Source organism: Pieris rapae, chromosome 7 (assembly GCF_905147795.1).
Source record: "Pieris rapae chromosome 7, ilPieRapa1.1, whole genome shotgun sequence".
In the NCBI taxonomy this organism is placed as follows: domain Eukaryota; kingdom Metazoa; phylum Arthropoda; class Insecta; order Lepidoptera; family Pieridae; genus Pieris; species Pieris rapae.
The window spans coordinates 5,029,584-5,051,491 of NC_059515.1; the positions used below are offsets into that span (position 1 = coordinate 5,029,584).

At 30.8% G+C, this 21,908-nt stretch overlaps 1 protein-coding gene across 2 annotated transcripts in view; it reads left to right on the forward strand.

Annotated features, from left to right (window-relative positions):
• Positions 1-21,548, forward strand: part of LOC110995083 — an 87,664-nt gene extending 66,116 nt beyond the window's left edge. For both annotated transcript variants that reach the window (XM_022262057.2, XM_045628786.1), the window contains exons 26-36: positions 2,763-2,857; positions 4,511-4,580; positions 13,333-13,386; positions 13,549-13,650; positions 14,295-14,366; positions 14,751-14,841; positions 15,063-15,131; positions 15,517-15,641; positions 16,671-16,832; positions 17,625-17,762; positions 18,265-21,548. In XM_022262057.2, coding sequence (XP_022117749.2) covers positions 2,763-2,857; positions 4,511-4,580; positions 13,333-13,386; positions 13,549-13,650; positions 14,295-14,366; positions 14,751-14,841; positions 15,063-15,131; positions 15,517-15,641; positions 16,671-16,832; positions 17,625-17,762; positions 18,265-18,432 — 1,146 coding nt within the window. In that variant the 3' untranslated portion in view covers positions 18,433-21,548. The remainder of the gene's footprint in view (positions 1-2,762; positions 2,858-4,510; positions 4,581-13,332; positions 13,387-13,548; positions 13,651-14,294; positions 14,367-14,750; positions 14,842-15,062; positions 15,132-15,516; positions 15,642-16,670; positions 16,833-17,624; positions 17,763-18,264) is intronic.
• Positions 21,549-21,908: the final 360 nt, after the last annotated feature.

The window sequence follows — 21,908 nt, forward strand, 5'->3', positions numbered from 1 at the left end:
GGGTGTTCCCGCCATTTTCATGTTTTGTTGTTCGAAATATGTTATTTTTATTCTGGCTTCAATAATGTACCATACTTTTGAAATATGAGTAACTTTGAGAATTTGATTTGCCTAGTATTAAATATATGGAGACGTAAATCAGTAAGATGAAAATAATAATGGGAATAGAACTTGCCCTCCTGGCGTGTATACGTATCATTTAATCACCATTGACACATGAAGCATGGTGAAATAGTGCTAATGCATGTTTTATTTTTGCGCCAAAATTATTATATTATGTTCTATACAGCGTGCCTATATGAGCATAATAGCAATAACATGTATGTAACGGGATGCAAAATGGAAAAAGCTGGTCGAAATGGATTTTAGGAAGTAAAGGTATTTTTTTCAGTGTGAACTAAAAATGACCTTGACTATAATTTGGCATGTATCCAAATTGAATGAAAATAAACGCGCGAATAAGACAAATGAGTCAATGGCTCAGGAGTAATGACCGAATGATTGGCCAAATTTTTCAGACTCGTCTACTGTCTTTTGTTGATTTAGTACGTTCCGTAGTTGTCAGAACTTATTGTAATTTATGAGTCTGCTACTTCGTCTGTAAAACGTACCGCAAAACCTTAAGACTTTTAAAATTATTATCTACTAGTGACCCGCCCCAGCTTCGCACGGGTGCAATGCTGATGAAAAGCAGGTCTTTATTATGTATTGTTATTTCCGTCGCTGGAAAGCTCCGATAATATACGCGTTCGATCGCTGCTAAATAAGCTGTAATGAGCTGTATAGATCTTTATTAAATTAACAATGTATTCAAGGTATTTAATTGGTTAAGGATGAATGTTGTTATGGTTAAAATCGCTTCGAAAATTAGCCATTATTTGTCGTAAAAAGTAAATGACAAAAAAAGTTATTGTGGGTTATCCATAAGAGATAGACATATACCATCACGGACGTTTCTGTAGACCTTTTCAATGTGTACAATAATTAGTACATTATTTTGATAAAACTCGTAGGGTTCAGCCTGTGTTTGCAATGTAAGCGGAAAAATGTAATTATTTACGACATCACATTAGAAACCTCATAAATAACAGTACTTTCCCACTATTTAATGGATGTTACTATACATATAAACCTTCTCTTGAATCCCTCTATCGATTAAAAAAACCGCATCAAAATCCGTTGCGTAGTTTCAAAGATTTAAGCATACAAAGGGACATAGGGACAGAGAAAGCGATTTTGTTTTATACATGTAGTGATATAATCTTTTGTACGAAAATAATTTTCTTTAGTCCAAGATTTATATAATGAGGTTTGCACCTTATATTGGTCCACAGTACAGAAAACATAATGTACTGCTAGTATCGTATTAAGAATTATGTGTAAACGTGGCTTACGTATTGCATATTCGTAACACTCACAGAACTTCGATTTACCGTCCTTAATATAATAATGTTTTACTGTTCAAAGGAAGACTTACAATTGAATAATTACATGCATTCACATACATTAACACGGATCTCGAGAAATGCACACGAACCACGATGTTTGGATCAAAGCCAAATATAGGAGGTGTGGTACAAGTAAATAAGCGTGTACATTGTTCAATAATTTCTCTATCAAACTCTAAATGAATAAAACTAATAGAGGTGATGATGGAATAGGTAAATTTTGGCTATTGCTTCTATTTATAAATTACTAAACAAAATATATTAAAGCATTAACCTTTGCTCAGTATGTACGGATAACAGTTTAATTATGATAAGGTCCTTCAGTAACCCTTATGAGTAAATTAGGTAACTTTCGTACGTATAAAATTCGACCCACGCGTTTCGTAGCCAACAATGTCAAGGGAGTTTCGCTTTATGTTGATTGAACTTTATTGAATACTAGCTGCCTTCTACAGATACTATATTAGGTACAAACTTTGTTTCGCCGTAATATGATCTTTGTTACTTTTCAATATTTTTTTAATTTTATCTCCATACCTTCCTACTCGTCAGAGTTCAAGGAATAAATTTAAAAAAATACATAAATTTGTCCAGATGTCGTTGAATTTTTCGCTTAGCAACTAATTTTTCGATTTAATTATATTTTAGTATAGAATAATAGTAGGGTAACAAATCCTTATCCTTAACAAATCTGTTTTTGGCGCCATTAGTAGATAAGCAAGCGCGGGCGTCTTTAATGTCAAGTGTCATATTATGCTTATTTAGTGTTGTCAGGAGTGGTTAAAAAACTAATTCTAACAATAAATCATAATTAATACACAAGCAAATCTTAAAATAAATTTTAAATCGCTAGTAACCTTCAACATATCCCTCAGAGTAAAGTTAAGAACCTTATCCAAAATTGGCTCGGAAGCCAGTACTATTCTTGTTGAAGCAATTTGATTGAAACATTATTCATTGATGAAAATGTATAATATGTAACATTGTCAGTATTTTCTTTTATTAGTATAAAGACAAACCATAGATAACATCTCAGCTTATTAATGTTATGAATCGACAGTGCTTTCTTCTGATAATAAATAGTGTAATTTAACATATACTTATATATAGCTCTCAGTATTTCATGTTCTAATATTAAAGAGAATCATGTTATAAATATATATTCCAGTCCACAAAAACCTATTATTATCTTAGCCCAATTTTTATAAAATGGCTGAAAGTGACTTTTATTCTTTACTCCAATAATTAAAGACATAGCTTTATATATTGAGAAAACCAAAAATTATAGTAAAATTAAATACATTTTTTCTCCAGGTAAACGGCCTAGTTCTACATGGAAGATGTCACCTCAACGCTTCGGCTATTATAAAGGGACTCCTTGGACCTGTTTACAAATTCATCCTCTTGAGGTAATTATCACATATATCACTTCACTATCACACATGTCTTGTAAAATGTATTATTATTTGCGTTAAGATGATTTTTATAGTACACAAAACAGTTGGAATTAAAAAAAATTTGAAAAACATAAAAATCTTGAATTCTAATATAACATTTTATTATAGATATAGAACTTGGTTTATAAAATCCAATTATGAACTATGAACGAAGGCACGCATAAATCACTTTCCAGTAACTACTAAATCTATTGAAAAATTGTTGGTGGTGCCCTAAAAATAAACATTATCATAAGTATTACCTGGGGTTGTGACTAAATGAATATAGATTTAGTTATCTAGAAGTTATGTTACTAGGCACACCATACACTTGTAGCAGCACTCCTTTATGCCAGCTTTTCTTTGATGTTTTACCTATACCGTTGGTTACTTTCAAACTAAGCCATTTAGCAGATCTACAGTAGCTAATAGGTGGTTTAGGGTCACTATAATATTTCCTCGCAATATAGCCTATATCCTATAAGATCCGATAATCTTGTAATAAGAGGGTATTCAAACGTTGAATACAAAGCTCCTAAGCGGTACTCATTGAAGGATTGCATTTCTGGTTTGAAAAGATATCCCTCGCACTGGAAGAAAATAATGGCTTACCTCGCAATTCAGATTGTGAGCACATTTTAGATTTATTATAAAAATGCTCGCAAAATTCAGAGTACATTACTATGTGGTTTTTACTAACAATGTAAATAACAATGTTTTACAGTTAAATTAATACGATAGAATAATGTATAGATTTTCACCACAGGTTATGAGTGAAAGCCTTAATTAAATTCCAATAACGTAACGAATTTGTACCTAATTTCCAAATATATCTTCATTTTTAGCGGAGTTTTTAGTCAAGTTTTTTTTATTGTGTGAGTGTGAGTGTGTGATTTCTGTCTTCACTAAGACATCATGAAACATTTCGATCTAGCCTAACTTAAGACTATTAAGTAATTTAAGTCTAACCTAATTTACTAAAAAGGATTTTTATCATAAGGAAGTGACCAATAACACTACTTACATTTTCTATTAAAGGGAAGACACTCTGTTCTTGTGTTTTATTTTTAGTTAAATTAAAGCGCTATTTTTTCAATCGTTCAAAACAGTTAAACAAACATTAATTTATTATAATTGTTTTCAAAACGGCACATTGGTTTAATTTTGGTCAATCAACCAATAGTAAATGAAAGAAAAAACTCTTTTAACGTTATTTATTTAGAAAAAGTTAGTTGAATTGGAAAATACGAACCGAAAATACCTACTCAAAATGTTTAGTTATACCTATTTATATTTATCAGAAGAACAATATTTTCTTTTAAATAGTGACGATTTTAAATAAGAATGAAACTCTTGGCACGTTTTTTTTATATTCTGCTGCAAACGGACAATTTTGGGTCCCACAGTTCATTTCGGGGACACCGGGTGTCGTAATTGGAAAAAGGGACAGTCCCGTTCAAAACGGGAAGTCTGGCCACGTTAGCTATATAGCTTTTAATACGTTATTAAAATTTTCCAAAATCAAAAGTCCAAAGTAAAATGTTCAACTATACACAAGAAAATGTATATTAGTTTTGAACTATGATACGCACAAATAATTCTGTATTAATACAATATTTCTTATAGACGCAAAGCTGCTTTGGAAGATGTAGCTGTAAAGCCACTTACGCAGTTCCCAACAGCACTCGAAGAAGAGGTAAGTTTTTTTATCTTATTTGAAACCGATATGATTATTGTGAGAAGACACTTTATATAATTCCTAGGACACTAATGTCATCTTTTAGTTCTAGTATGGGATATTATATATACCCTTTACTTGCAATCCGGGTTAATCTGGTGCTAACATGCATTTTTTATACTTAATTCATGTCATCATGTATCAATTATAAAAAAATATTTCTTAAACGCCTGACAAATCTTGCAAAGCTTTTTCAAGGATATTAATATATGGTTTCTGCAATGTCATCAAATTGCTCAAATACTTAACACACATTTATCATATTCTTGTCAACGAAAATACCTATATGACAAATATTAGTATAATAAAAATAATTAGCTCGTAGATTAAATAATATTAAATCATTTAAAAACTTTATATAGTTAGTTACTTTCATTTTCTGAAATTCTAGTGACAATGTCTGAAGAGTCGCCAAAACTCTCTGTTTTTTCGCACATTGCATATCGACTGACCGAATTTTAAATTAAAATAACACAATCAGCCAAGTAAATTTAAAAATTTAAAAATATTTTCCAGCCGAGAAAATTGTTTGTTTATAATTCGTAATGGGGTTGAATACTTTTTATTTATTTATATGCTTTAAAGTCCCTTGCCTAACCTTAGCAAAAATGTTAAAAGCCTCTTAAATTGCAATTACGTCCCAAAATTATTGTCTCTTATATCATCAAACAACACAAGGAATGAATTTTTTATATAAAAGAGGGCGAACGCACAGGAGGGTGTGCCCCCTCATTTTAAGTGGTACAGCCCCCATGGACTCTCGCATTGCCAGAAGGCTCGCAAGTGCGTAGCCGGCGCTTAAGAACCTGGTACGGTATTTTCTTATAGAACCCTAAGTCGAATTGATTCGGAAATAAATAATTCGGCAGCTGTGGTACGACGGACGTCAAGATGATACAAATGGTATTTTGTATTCTGCCTTGACGTCCGATGATGAAACTCAGCTGTAGGTAATATTCCGAATAACTCTGAACACTCTCCACGCCGAGAGATGAAGTCGCTGAAAGTGAGCTCGGTCCTCGGGCGCGGAGCTCTCACCCAGAGGTCAGAAAAGTACTGCATGTGGGGCCAAATGAGCACACGAAGCTTCTTAGAGGCTAATTAAACGTTTAAATGACCACGAAATTGAACGCCATTCGACGTCATCGCCCAGTATTCCGGTGCTAGATGGCTTTATGGAATCTGCTTTCAAAGATATCAGCAACAAAGGGTGATTTTTGAGCGATAATGCGAAAACTTGTGCCTTCTTGGGGTTAAATTATGTTCTTATACTCTATTATACTCTACTATCTTCCGGAAACCTTTTCACCGCTCGAAAAACGAGACTTCACGCCGGTTTTCTGGGTACAGTGGTACTGGTCATGCCCGCCTATCTGGATGAAGCTTGAAGGAAACAGCATAGCACTCCCACTAGGAAGGGGTTCACTGATTGCACTGGTGAAATAACCTGTAATAGAGATTATTTCACCAGTGGATGATGGGGTCGTCACATCCCGACGCTTACGACATCTGGCTCAGACACCTTAGATATCCGTTTTGACAAACTTCAAAAACGCTTTATCTTTAATTATACTCTATACTCTGACTCCACATTGCCCAGATATCTTACCAATTATTTAGATCAATTATATTAAGACAGAAGTAGCAAATACCTTAACTTTAACTTTTGCTCTATATTTTTGGTAGGCCACAAAAGATTTAATAATATCAAACATATCAATCAAATCATGTCAAATAATATATTTTTATTCTACATTAATTAAAAATATTTAAATGTATTAATATGACTTTACATTTTCTATGTATGTAATATTTATAGTCAGTTAGCCAATGTGGCTAATTAAAATCTAATACCACGAAAAATATTGAATCAAAAAACAAAATGTATCTGCGTCGGCTTATTTTTGTTTTGGACTATCACGACATTATCTAACTCTGTAATATGTACAACGAAAGAGTTAAATCAACTTGAAATTATTAAATGCAATAATTTAAGCTATAACAAAGAGATATTTAAAATATGTAAATAACTTATTATGTCTATAAATAACTTTCTAGTAAACATATTGTATTATTAAGAAATTGCTTATAATTAAAATATCCTATTCGACAGTAGCTGGATTAAGATTATCTGTTTATACCATAGGATCTCATACTAATACGCTGACCTTGTCAACCTCTCGCTCTTTTGTATATTAAACGTTATCTTCCTTCTCTATCGGTTACATTTATTAAAACGCTGCTGATTTCCATACAATTTTCCTACGCTACAGGAGGATTTAATTTAAACTTTATTTGCATGTGATAAAACTTAATTTACAACGACATTCACACTTTTAGTGTTTATCTTACCGCGTGTGTGAAAAGCGTTGTATGTGATATTTTGCGTTTTAGCGAATTTACACTTTATTATAACAAGTATAGTGTTGGCAATTGCACGATAATTGAAAATGATTTATGTAATAAATTAAGTTAAATCTTTATGTTATCTTACTTTTAGCAATGTCGTACAAATATATATGTAGGTACTTAGTAATGAGACGCTCTGCTATGTGTGTATACGTTTAGTGCAAAGTGTATAAAGTGATTATTAGTGATTTGTTGACACTTTAAAACATGATGTAATGTAACATCGGTAATTTGATACTCGTTGGTATAAAGATTGCCAATTCAAGAATGTTTCATTTTCATCTTGTATAATCAAGAATGATGCATTCAGTAGTAGCGCCATTCTACTAAAAACATATTAAACCTACGTTCACTGATATAAAAATATTTTGTTAATATATAAAACCTATTGGGTCTATAAAATAATTATTGGACCAAAAAGGTTATTAAAACATCATAATTAGCGTCATTAAGAACTTGAAAATTTTAATAAAAACAATTTAGTTTATAATTTTGACCAGTAATAACATTGAAACCTCATCCTTCTGGGATAAAAAAAATCTGTTATTGTTTATTTATAAAGCATAATGTAGCGATTCATTATTATGAAAAGTTAAAAACCGGAAATAATATTTTCAACCTTTTTTAAAGTGAAGTACAGTTTGTCATTGCTTTACAAATATATTTCTATTTATTTCTTTTTAACTACAAAAGTACATTTATATTCTAGCTACAAGAACACCCACGCTTTAAATGAATTTCCTTATCTAGTTAAATTACATACAACGTGAAATATATCCTAACAATCTATAATATTATATATTCCGGTATCCCTGTACGACCATGATAGATAATCTCCAAAAGCATCCATACAATGTCTGCATGAATCTATACGATGTTCGTGCCTAAGTTTGCCAAATATGGCCATGAACGGCTTCCTTAGAGTTCCATTAAAAAGTCTTTACTTTTCTACTACGACATCTATTCAATTTACCGTTACATTAGAAAAACGCTTAGACAAAGAATTTAACAAAATGTTTTAATGGAATTTTGGTTGGTTTAAGTGTCTTAACACAAAATTTAAAAGAGTAATTTCTTTCCAATTACAATGTATCGTGGTAATTTCATAGTTTTTCCCACGTTATGTGTGGAAAAGTGTTTAAGGTTTGTCTTGACTTATGTTTCTATACATAAACCGGTAAATTATGTAGATAAGTTAGCAAATAAATCAACGTGGTTTTCCTAAATAAAATTAAATGCATTATATTAATGACACAGCGGTGCCTTCAGCTAAATTGAATTAAGAAGCCTGAATTATTCATGGTTTGACTTAATAATTCATCAGATTAATATAAAACATATTCATAAAAATAAAATCATTATTTATTGTCTGTTAATTAGTATCACATTTGTATTTGACAAATTTAGATTAAACTAGAATGTAAGTGGGTGGGAATATATATAAACTGAAATAATAATACGATAAAATCCACCGAAATATAAATGTACATTTTAAGAACATTGAAAAGTTGTATTTGTCAAAAATTCCTGATAATCGATAATAAATATTCATGTATGTATTATCAGATTCAATCTTACCTTAAATTTATTATTAAATTTGGATTGTAATGTACGGATTCTTATGATGGTTATAGAACACGTATTTTTACAGGTCCAAATTATACATTAATCTTAATTTTAAGGGACTAATTAGTATGAAATGGTAAATTTCATTACAAATGAAATATGTCGAGAATTCAAAAGACTCGTAATAAAATTAAGAAATAATTTTCACGCAGTCTTTGAATGTTTTAATAAGAAATGTAATTAATTCCAAGTTAGATGCGATCATATTATATGACTCATTGAAAATAATTGTATCTTTAATTTAGCGTTCATTAGCAAGTTCTTAAGGTCGTATAGAAGAGTATCTTAATTCGCAAACACGTTATAATTGGTCATTAATTATAAATTTAAAGTTGTTTATGTTTTTCAAATTAATTAAACCCACTTATTTTCAATTAAATAATTCATATTTGTTGACTTATTGATAAATATGTGTTTTAAATCTACCAGGGTAACATAATTGAATAATAGATAGATAAATAAAATATTTTCCTTATTTTATTAAGTACCTACTTATATTTTAGGTTTTTCTAAATCTAGCTACGTTCTTTCTCGTTCTTCGTTTACACAGTTTTAAATAACATAATTTATTTATTCGTTTTAAATGCATATGCATTAGATTTTTTAAATCCTTTGAGTAAAAGCTAGGTCCATAATAAATCTAGCGTCATAAATTCGACTCACAATATTAGGATGTTACATTAAATTATAATCTTTTTTTTTCTATATTGTATAATATGAATAATTTTAGATTATAGAAACTGCGGATAGGGCACGTTGTGGCGATAAATAAAAATATGCTTCGTGAAGGATTTAGAAAATATACCAATATATAGGCCAACAGCAAAAATATTAAACTTTAATTAAAAGGTAACTTAAAATATATTATGTAAGATCTTATAGACTATAACCGCAAGTCATTAAGCTCATTGAGTGATTTATTAATTTACTAAATTGATATTACAATAACGAGGTCATTACTTTTAATTCAGTCAAACAACTTTTTATAAAATACTGTTGATCAACCCTGGCTTCACACGCCTAGTTTTCATATACTATATATATATTATTGGTTATAAAATATATATTACTCAGAGATACTTCAGCATTCGTATGGTGAAAGAAATTCAGCAAATTGGACCAGTAGTTGTTGATTTAATCGGTTGCTTACATTCAAAAAACAAATCTTACCTCTTTTTTAAAAATTAATAATTGTATTTATTTACGATGTACTCGTATATCTTTCGTTTACAACCTTATTTCTACTGTATGTGTTTTTTGAGATGGTTTAAGTTCCTACTAATTTGTAAAATTCCAAATTTTTTTATGCTTTTCTTAGCATGAAACTTTTAACAACTAACTTAACATTTAATATGTGATTAAGATCCACAATTAAAAACTTGGATATATAAAATATAAAATATTTTGTGCAGTAAATTATCTTTAAGTAGGGCTATCAGAGCACCTTTTATATTGCACTTAGTAACTCGAGTTGTGTAAACAGATTTATCAATGGCTTTTACCACCGCTAGTAATACGTCATACAGGCACTGTTTATATTAAAGTATGTACAATAGAGCGTTCTCTTTTTAAAGTCTCATATAATGCGTTGCAGTGGACGACTTAAGTCAGAATATCTTTTAAATTTGGAATACTGATAAATTTGTGTAGGTACTATCGTCGTTAAAATTTTAAAAATGGAATCTCACAAAAATAAGTGAACTATGTTCACATAACTGATAGGCTATCTATAACTAGAGATGTGAGTTCTAGAGCTATTGACTGTTCAAACGTGTACTACTAGTCGTGTAGCTAGGCTTAGTTACATATTAATAAATGCGGCCTTCTTCAGCAACGTTCTATAAACCTAAATTAGTCAAATTATTTTTTCCGTTTTGCCTTTGCCCTTGCTCTTTCGTATTACGTTTTACACGAAAGCTTAAGGACACGGAGCTTAAATAAATAAAGAGCAACTAAAGTAAATTATCTGTTAATGTTTAACGGCCCCGGCCTCTTAGGAACCTATAAAAATAATAATTTCTCATAAAAATATTGATTTAAATTATCACTATTACAACAGTTATAGTGATTTAGAAACTTCAGTAAATGTATGAAAAATAGACAAATGGATAAACAATTTAAAGTGAAGTGGAAAACGTAGCGTGATGTTTAGTGAAGTGTAAAATGACTGTAATGAACGAACGCTTAGATCCAGAACATTATTATAAACCAGTCGCGTTGTTTAGGGCAATATGGAAACGCACATTTTCTTTAAAAAAGAAAAAGGTAAGAAATCAATATTATTAACGTTATATGATTTTTCATTTCACAAAATGCTTAAATCTCGGGGGTCGTAGGTTCGATCCCCGGCCGTGCACCAATGGACTTTCTTTCTATGTGCGCATTTAACATTTGCTCGAACGGTGAAGGAAAACATCGGGAGGATACCGACATGTCTTAGACCAAAAAGTCGACGACGTGTGTCAGGCAGACTGATCACTTACTTGCCTATTACATTTAAATATCATCATGAAAAAGATTCAGAAATCCGAGGCCAAGACCTAAAAATAGGTTGTAGCGCCACTGTTTTTTTAATATGAAATAAATGTATTAACAACTTTTAATAGATTCTACGTAGTTTAGAAATGTAAAAATTTTGTACGTTTCATAAAGTAACAAGAGATTAAATTTTGAAGGTTGGTATTTAAATTATTTAGACGTTTTTTCAACGCATCTTACGCGGGAAAGCATGGGTTTTTTGGCTTCAGTAATTCATCTGTGATAATGTTTTGGTAAACCCAAGTTTGATGACCTTTTAAACTCACATGGGTATTTAACAATATTAGATTAATACCTACATATTAGATAGTCTATTATGTGAATCAATTATTCTATTTTCACAACGTTGGCACTAAACAATTTAACTTTCATAGCGAAACTTGATAATGAACTGGCCACCACAGCTAAGCAAAGTACCTATTAGAAGATAGCGTTTAATATAGCGATATATTTCAAGTGAAAGAATGAAAGAAAGAAAGAAATAACTTTATTAGACACAAAATACATTAATGTTTCTATAAAGTAGAGTGCACTGGCCCCCACACTAGGATTCCCTGTGTTGTGGGCAGCCAGTCTCTTCCTTTTACATCTAAACGTTACTAAATTAATTGATTATTTTAATATTAAAAAGAACGATTAAAAAGATTTCCCTGCCTGTCGTTCTCGGACGTTCTACGGACTGAATAGGATACCATTTTTTTAAACTTTATACCAATATGTATAAATAAATTTTAATTCTGGGAAATATTGATTTTGTACGAAACACGATTTCTCATACAATTATTAGGCACAGACGTCATTTAGCACTTTATCGGCTACTGGGGGGATTTGTTACAAACCTAACAGCCAAATCAATTGTAATGTACATTTCAATACAACTTTAGACAATTTATTTTAAAAAATATTACAGTTGTAAAAATTGTTTTAAAACACAAGTTGTTTCAAAAGCATCAAAGTGAGATGTTAATCAGTTGCGATGCTTTTATGCAGATTACATTGCTTCATTATTCTAACTGCGACTGAATTAATTTACAAGAAATGCATAACTATTTTATCGTGGGACGTCTTGCTTCTTTATACAAAATCCTCGTATTTTTCCTGACGAAATAATTGTCTAGGTTTTGCAAATATAAAGCTAGCCATAGAACTACACACATCCTCAATACTGGGGCATTTCTATATATATCTAACATAGAAAAGATTTATTTATTTAATTATAAGTAATCTAACAGCTTATTTAATACATATTATTATACAAAATACCAACACAACACACAAAGCCAAAGCAGATTACACAGATTAACAAACCATGTATAAAAAACAGAAAACAAGCATTAAAAGACCAAGTTACATTTAAAAGAAAAACAAAAGAATAAAATTAAAAAAACTGCAAAATTAAAAGAATTTATTAATAACTACTACTTAAAAAAAACTACTACTTAAAAAAATCTGAGATTTACCGCTTCTCCAAGTACCTCTTGACATCTCTCTTTTTGTGGTAGATACTTAGGAAATACCCAATATTAACTTAGCCGATATTTTGTATTCATGCCAAAAATTTCTTTGACTTAAATACAAAATAACTATTATTTTGGATGTCTTGTAATAAATAATAAACGATTATTTTTGAAACCAAAATATTAATTTATGATAAAGCCGGATTTTATTTATTAGACCGTGTTTTTTTTTATATTCCGGTTATAAATTATTTCTATAATATATACGCATAAATCAAATATATCAGATAGGAACCTCTGTCTGTGTTCCACGCAAAAGTAGTGTTTTAGACTATTCAAAAACATGTCACACAGCTTTATGTATGAGTATAGAGCATGTATATATACTATACTTCGTGAGAAATTATCTCAAATATTTGCTGCAGATAAGCTGTATAAACATGAGCACGAGACGATTTAATGACTACAGAAACCTTTATGAAAAGAAGCCTTTGACAAGATTTATTATATATAACGAGGGTATCTCCTGGGCGTAAGCTTTTTATTCAGAAACAAAAAAAACTAAATCAGTCTTGTCAAAATTGAGAGTCGCATTAAGTTAAAGAGAGCAATTAAACTTGATTTATTTTTACGTGATCAATTGTACAAATATTTTATTTATTTTAAACTTACTTTTTCAGCCGGACGATCGGTTCGCAAACTACAAAGGAGTCCGGGACGTCACTATAAAGAAGGTAATGTATATATATGTCTCAACATATAAAATGCCGAGTTAAAAAAATAAGCAAACAAAACAATACAAAAAATGTATCTGTTGCGCTCCTTTTTATTTAAATGTTCTCTTTGTATCGGTTTTGACAATAATCTCAAGTAAATAAAGTATCTTAAATTTTCAGGGCCCATCTGGATTGGGCATTATGATCATAGAAGGCAGACACACAGAGGCAGGCCGCGGTATATTCATTTCCGATCTGCAAGAGGGCAGCGCAGCAGAACAAGTGAGTTAAACAAATGAATTACTAAAACACCATATTTCTCAAACCTTACAACACTGATACTGATAAAGAATGCAATTCTTTCTCGAAATGTATTACTGAAAGTTTATCGAGATTTTAATTTGCTGTTTTTGAACTGCAAATATGACGTACTGTTATTAAACTGATAAATTTTGTGTTAGATATAATTATTTGTATAAGAGAACTAGCATTGTGTATTAAGCGGGCCTCTCTCAACTCTGACGTCGTCGTTTCTATGTGCGCAAATAACTCATACGGTGACAGGTAACATCGTGAGGAATCCAAATTAGGCCGAAAAATATCTACGATATGTGTCAGGCACAAAAGGCATCAATTAATTTAATGATCAAAGAATTGATAACGGCTAATACATTTAGGATTGTAACGCAATGTATATATAGTGACATATTATTATTAGTAATTATTTTTTTGTTCGCATTCATAATTAGCGTATGCACAAGTTATTATTAAACATTCGACTGACCCGTTTTCTTACAACACACGCAAAATCTAACTTGATTTTATTTATGTAATAGGAGACAAACGGGCAGAATGCTCACCATATGTTAAATGATATCGACTTGAGGTGAACTAGTTTATTTTATAAGTAACAATACATTTTTCAGGCTGGTATGAATATAGGTGACATGATCCTCGCTGTTAACAGGGAGTCTCTTCTCACCTGCAGTTATGATGCTGTAAGTAATTTTAGAATAATATTTTAAGTTAAATATGCAATTTAGTTAATTTTATATACGAATTTAAAATTAATTTTTATTATTTATTTCAATATATATTTGATCTTCTTGTGTAGCCGTAAATGTCTAAAAAATTAGTGTAGTTATTTTTTCTATTCATACTGCCCAAATGTCATAATTATAAAACTACAACGCAAATAACAGAAATATTACAAAGCATGCGTATATAGTCTCTTGTTTTCTTCCTTTTCTGACTGAACATTAATAATTTAAATCATACTTACAATAATTAATTTGTCACACTCCTTTAACTGTTCTTACGAGTAAGATGCCTCTGTAATTTGTTTTGAAATGAGAATTAATTTTATTCCACAATGTTTTTAGGCCGCTGCAAAGCTAAAGCAGACAGAAGGTGTGGTCATACTGACGGTATGCAGTCCCAATATGAAGGATCCTGATGAGTCAGGCACTTCCGGTAATTATTTATTATAAATAAATCTATTCGAAAATATAAATTAAAGTGTATTCACACTGTTATGTTCTTTTCGGGTGTTATTTAATACGTAAAAAGAATTAACTATTTTATTTAATGTGATATTAAGTGAATAAATTTTTGGATCATAATTTGAGTGTACCAACTACCAACCGAAAGTATTCATGCGAATAAAACTAAATATCGGATTAAAATTCTTCCAGGTGTCAGCGGGAGTCAAACGCCGAACCAAGATGGTCAAGCTCCGAAGCCGGCACCTTCTGCGGCCAAACGTAAATATTGTTCTATCACAATTTATATTTTTACGAACACTATTTTTTTAAGATGACTATTTTTTTACGATGATTATTTAGATTTTAGAACTATTGATATTCACTAAGGCAAACGTTGTAAGGATATCCGAACAATATACGAGTAATATAATAAACTAATTCTATATACATGTAAAAAAATATGGATATTTAATGAATAATGAACATTTATAACATTTTTTAAGCTAATATATTTACAATATACCTATACTTAGATTTGTATATACTATAAATGTTCTATTATTTATGCATACTTATCAAAACTAGTTACAACCCATTTCGTTAGGTTATTTATACATATATAAGAATGATATACATAATAATTCACTTCTCCATACATTTTCAGCTGAGCCACCCGCTGACCCTGCAACAGCACAGCTAAGAGCCAATCAAGATACTGTGATAGAAATCAACTCTAACAACGAAGTGTTAGGCATATTGCTACTTGGAGGCAGCGACACTTTAATTAACGTAAGTTTTTATCTAAACTATTGAAGTTATACTTCTTTTGGCGCGATGGAGAAAAATAATGAGAGTGAATTTTTACGATGCGCGCGCACACCAACACCTAAATTCGACATCGTAAAGTTAGGTCTAGGTGGCATGGAAATCGATAACTATGTTCAAGTTGTATATTCTAGTATTTTTATATTTAGAACACGTTTTTCGTAACAGTAAAATTAAACAGTGTGAATAAATAAATATTAGTTTGGTGTTCTTAAATCAATTTCATATACGACGGTGATAGTATTTACTAATAGTTTATTTATTTAATTAAAATCTGTTTGATTAAGGGCCTGTTTCACAATGTCCGGATAAGTTCCAAATAAGCTATTTGTTACTTATTTGTAGGATAAACAGTATTTTTGCGTTTCACGACTGTCAGATAGCGCTATTTGTCATGAAATGCCAAGTATATTATTCGGAACTTTTATCTTTCGAATAATTTATGTGTTGCATAGCTAATTGGCGCTTTAACCATACATTGTGAAACAGGCCCTAATTCTAATATTTATCGTTAATCACTACTGCATTTTAGTTCTTTTGCATACGCCAAACAAGTATAACTTCTAACGCGTGTACATAAGTACATACACTCTTTTTTACTAAACAGAGGATGTTATTTTGTATGTTTCAAACAAATAAACTCAAAAAAGAGGAGACCAATTTAAAAAAAAATAATTTTTAAAATTTTAATATAACAAATAAAATTAACAAATGCATATATGAACTCATAAACAGTAAAAATATTATTACATCATTGAATAAAACAAATGAAGACGATATGAAAAGACATCCTTCGTTTGTTATATAAGTTAAATTTTACAATAATTCTCATTAAATTATTTATTATAATTCATATTTAGATTTTACGTCCACTGGACCTACGGACCTTCAGGACCTTAAAGTGGCTTCATTATTATGTTGCGTGATTGAACCGCGTTATTTTTACATTTTTGGCATACACTGTAAACAAATTATTTCTTTTTGCATCGACAGGGTGCAGCGGCTGTAGTACTAGACATTTATAAGAACGGGTGCATCGCTAAAGACGGGAGATTGCGACCCGGAGACCAGATCAAGGACTGCAATGGGATCACCATCACCAAAGAGATGACACACGAGAGGATTTGCCTTTCTATTAAACAGAAGGCCCCCAAGGTATGCAGAAGTTCAGTATATAACCGACTTTAAAAAAGGAGTTTTTCAGTTTGATTTATACGTATATATTGTTGTTATAATATGATATTGTTGAAAATGGATATTTCTTGAGTGGAATCTTCTATGTAATATAAAAATTGTAGCTTACGTATTTGAACTTATAAATTTATTATAAGAGATACAAATACATTTACTCTTAAACCTCACCACATTTCACCATGGGGAGGAAGGGGTGAAAATATGTAATAAAATCAACACATGATCAATGGACAGGACCTACCTAAAAATCTTATGCCTCTCTATGTAACATAGATAATATATACATGTATTACACAATTGAACTGTTCACTTAAGGAATTTAAATGATCGGTTTTCGGAAGAAATCACTAGGAAATCGTTAATAAAACATAAGCAAAATTTCAAAACATAATAAATAACTGAAACTCCAAATAATTTTAATAAAGATTTTTATATATTGATTTAGTGAGATCCTTGCGATGCACAGAGATATTAAATTGTGTTCTGATTCGGTTAGGTTCAGTCTCAAGTCTCCACGTTGTGTTTATTTATTTATATCCCACTTCGTTGCAAAGAAACACAAGTAACACAATGCATAAAATTTACAAAAATGCGACGGGCGGCCTTATCGCTAACAAGCGATCTCTTCTAGGCAACCCTAATATCTTAAATTTAGTTATATCCAGTTGATTTCATTTACCCCCTGTGGGGCATGAACGCCACGTTAGGAATCACTGCCTTAGGAGTCTTTTATTTTCTATTTATATATTCCAGTTAAAAATGAACGTGTACCGACCAGAGCCCATAGTGTACGATGAGATTGATGTGGAATTGACTAAAAAGGGGGGCAAAGCTCTAGGGCTGGCGTGTATACAACCTGTCCAGGGTACGGGTGTCTACTTAGGCGAACTGGTGAGTTTACTATTTATCAAAAAATAGTTTTAAGGTAAAAAAAAATTTTTCATACTGAGAAACTTATGAGAATTTTAATTTAGTTACTTAAAAACTGAATTGAGTTGAAGCATTTATAATGTAGTTTAAAAATCACAATTGAAACCCTTTATTTCTGGGACCACAATTCAGTACAGTCATGCTCATCACAGTCGCTATTAAAAATAATAAAATAATAATTTTCAATGCTATACATATATTTAGTGAAAATTAAAAATAAAATCAAGGCAGGTTGTAAAATTATTTAACGCTTAATTTATTTCACTTCAAAATAAAAACAACATATTTAAGTCATACAAGAGTGATAAAGAGGTTAAATTTTAAGTTTCATATGGGTTAAGTAATTTGTATTTAATAACAGAATGTAAATAACTTTAATTAGTATGTGGAATAAAATGAACAATAATAAAATGATAAATAATTTTTAATAGTACGTATACAAATCAATTTAATTTCTTTCAAGCTTGCCGGCTCACCAGCGGAAGTTGACGGGCGTCTACAGCGCGGGGACTTCCTAGCATCTGTGGACGGCAAGGATATGACGTCAGCAGACGCCACGACTGCCGCCACGGCGCTCAAACTGTGCTCCAACAAGGTTCCCATCAAAGTGAAGAGATTCAAAATTAAGTGAACGATCAGTGCTTAGTGCGGTTTGATAAAAACGATTTAGTATTGCATTCGATATTGCGTAATGTTTTAGTGCGTTTTAATGCAGTCATTTGTTTCTTTGGCAATTGTTTTATTGTTGGGCTTCGTTGTCTCTGTACCTGAGAACTTTTATAATTGTGTTTTATGTCAAAGTAACGTCACAAAAGCAAATAGTTTAGATGTCACTATATAGTGTAAAATAAACGCAAACGATGATTATATTTGAACTAGTAAAGTCTAGTATAAAACTGGGATGCGTAGCTAAAGTCATTTAGAGCTTAATAACACTATAGCTATCATTATATTATATTTGATCCTTCTCTGTAGATCTAGAGAAAATATAAAAGGTTTTTGTTTCCTAAAATGTTTTAAATACCTTTCAAATTTAACCGGGTTGTAAATATCTTAATTATTTCTGCTACCTAACACTTGAACTAAAACTCAAATTTGTATGTTACGTTTGTGCAAGTTTATAAAAGGGCAAAGTCCAAAAAATGGGCACATTAACATTTCATAGGTCTTGTAAATAAGAATTCAGGTTGATGCAAATTTTGCAGCAAAATTGGAAATTACCAGTTGGTAATTTTTGCCCTAATTAGCCGTTAAGCTCTACTTTACACAAAAATTGTCTCCTCCATAATTAACAACCCAAATATAATAATTCTATAATTCAGTATTTCTTATATTAAATCGTATAAGTATGTAAAAAAATAAATTTAGTTTCATATTAATCGTTTAAATACATGGGCCGATAAAACCCTTAATTAGTAGGATGTAAATTATTTGTGCTAAGAATCAAAATGGTTATTTCAAAAATTCGTGTTCGTATTTGATGATTTTGTATTAGTTCAACATGTCACAGTTGTGAAACACATTTCTGATTGTATACATATACAAGCGGATTCAACATACGTTGTGTGACGTGTGTACGCGTCTTACATACATAAATCGAATAATGTAAATAAATCTCGACTCTACTTAAATACACAAAAAGTGTCATCAAAAACTGTCCAGCCGTTTAGAAGTTTAATTACGAACATATACATAAGATATATATTAGATTAGACTAGATTCTGACTGCAACGCCATCTGCCGGGCTGATTTGTGCAAACGCCTGCCAAACATTCATTAAAATCGGCTGTTTAAGAGCAGTTTGGTGACACACGTGCAGTAGAATTATAATTATAAAGATTATATCAATTGTTCGTTGATTTCTAAAGAAAATTAAGTCGGTTAAAACCTCAAAAACTTTTATAATTTTTTATTATTAGAAGTAACACGATCTGAAATTCATATTTACATTTGGGTCATCCATCGAGAGTAATTATTTTAGGTCTAATTGGGACAGGGTCAGTAAAAGGTTTTTGAAATAACCACCTTTAGTTTATTTGAATAATTTAGGCAACTTTAGGTACAAATAATTTTCCTTCATAAATAAAATATTATTTGCACGGCATATATTTTTAATATTAACTTGCCAATGGAATGGAATTTGTTTTAAGGTCTAAAACCTTATGCTAATGCTAACAATCTAGTCTGAATTCTTAGTGGATTCATAATATCGGATAGTAATCATTTCGATTTAGCAAATTAGTTAAATTATAAGCAATGGGCAATATAGTTAAAAATTATTTACCACATACATTTCTAAGACTTAAAGAATCAAATTCAGTTCTAAATAATAAAATATTGACATTTAAAATTCAATGTCAAATGCGTAGTATTCTAAATCATTGTAAATTGTAAAAATCTAATTCTAAATAGAATATTGCTTAAATTTATCGCCAAAATTAGTTTAGGTATTAGTAAATAGTGCGGGGTAAAAGTTTCCTCATATAGATGGCGTTGCGTTAAGTTGCTAAGGAGTCATTTCCACGACTTATTATTTATTATTATTATAAACATACTAGCCTCAAATATTGTTTAATTATAATTAATGTTTTCAACTTACCTACAGTGCCACATATTCTGTTCTTTTCTTAGCCGACAAGAGCGTCGCTGTCATAGATTGAGTATAGTATTGCCAGTACATAAAAAATACCATTGTTTGGGGATTAATTTGACGTCATGCAGCGTAACTTAATACTTTATTGAAATGTCTTAAAAATAAAACAATGTGTCTAGTACACGTTGTTTTCTAGAAATTACAGTTCTAGACTTAAATAAACGTAACCCAAACTTAGGAAGAACTGATTTGATAAGTACCTGTACAATTCATATAATATCTTCTAAAATACTTAGCAATCAGAACCATTTCATAATTTAAACTGTGCTTTTTTATTAATTAATGCAAGGAATAAAAATAAATACATTTTAGATGTTGGTAGTAAGTTACATTATTTATTGTACGCACCAAAAAATGACAGAAAATAAACAATGCCAGTCTGACGTTTCAAAATGGCGACGGTAGAATCAATCTGCCACTTGGCAAGAATAATATGTGCCACTGTATGTATAGTATGACCGTCAATTTTTTTTTCTGATATAGATATAATTAAATACAAAGCAAGAGATGCTATATCAAATCTCCAGAATTAAGAAACAATGAAACAATCTTATAGATGTCGGTTTTTGATTCCATGCAATTTATTTCATTTTGTACGACGAATTCTGTTCTATTGATGTTTGTTCGTTCTTTTATTAGTGCCAATTCAAAGGTAATAGATTTTCAAGTCGAAATACTTTTGAACAGTACAGTACAGTTTCTGACACCGATTTTAGATATTCGGCCAATGAATACTGTGAACTAGAAGAGAATTTATATATCAATTGTAAACTATTATTTTTACCACTATATGTATTATTGCTCCTATACTATTAAGTTAGAACATGCTTTGTAAGGTATAAAATGCCTTCAAATATCTGACCTGGCGGTACTTCTATGTGGTAAATAATAAAAATAAAGCCCTGCATTCTTCGGGTCAGATAGGTAGATGGCAGTATCGATAAAATAACGTATAAATATTAAGATCTTATTAGTATTAGTAGGTCTTCAATTTTTCTAGTGATTGTAAAATAATGTTGCGATCGATTACCAATTATTATGTACCAAATAAAATGTATGAAATAGATCATAATATATTGTGCGCTTTTTCAAAACCTTTTTTATTTCCGTTATTAACAGCGATTCTTAACCCTGAGGAGTGTTGGCCTAGTGGCTTCAGCGTGCGACTCTCATACCTAACGTCGAAGGTTCGATCCCCGGCTGTGCACAAATGACTTTCTGTCTATGTGCGCATGTAACATTTGCTCGAACAGTGAAGGAAAACATCGCGAGGGAACCGACATGTCTTAGACACAAAAAGTCGACGACGTGTGTCAGGCACTGCAGGTCGATCACCTACTTGTCTATTAGATTTAGAAATGATCATGAAACAGATTTAGAAATCTGAGGCCAAGATCTAAAGAGGTTCTAGCGCCACATTTTTTTCTTAACCCCAACGTGAAATCAAATTTTAA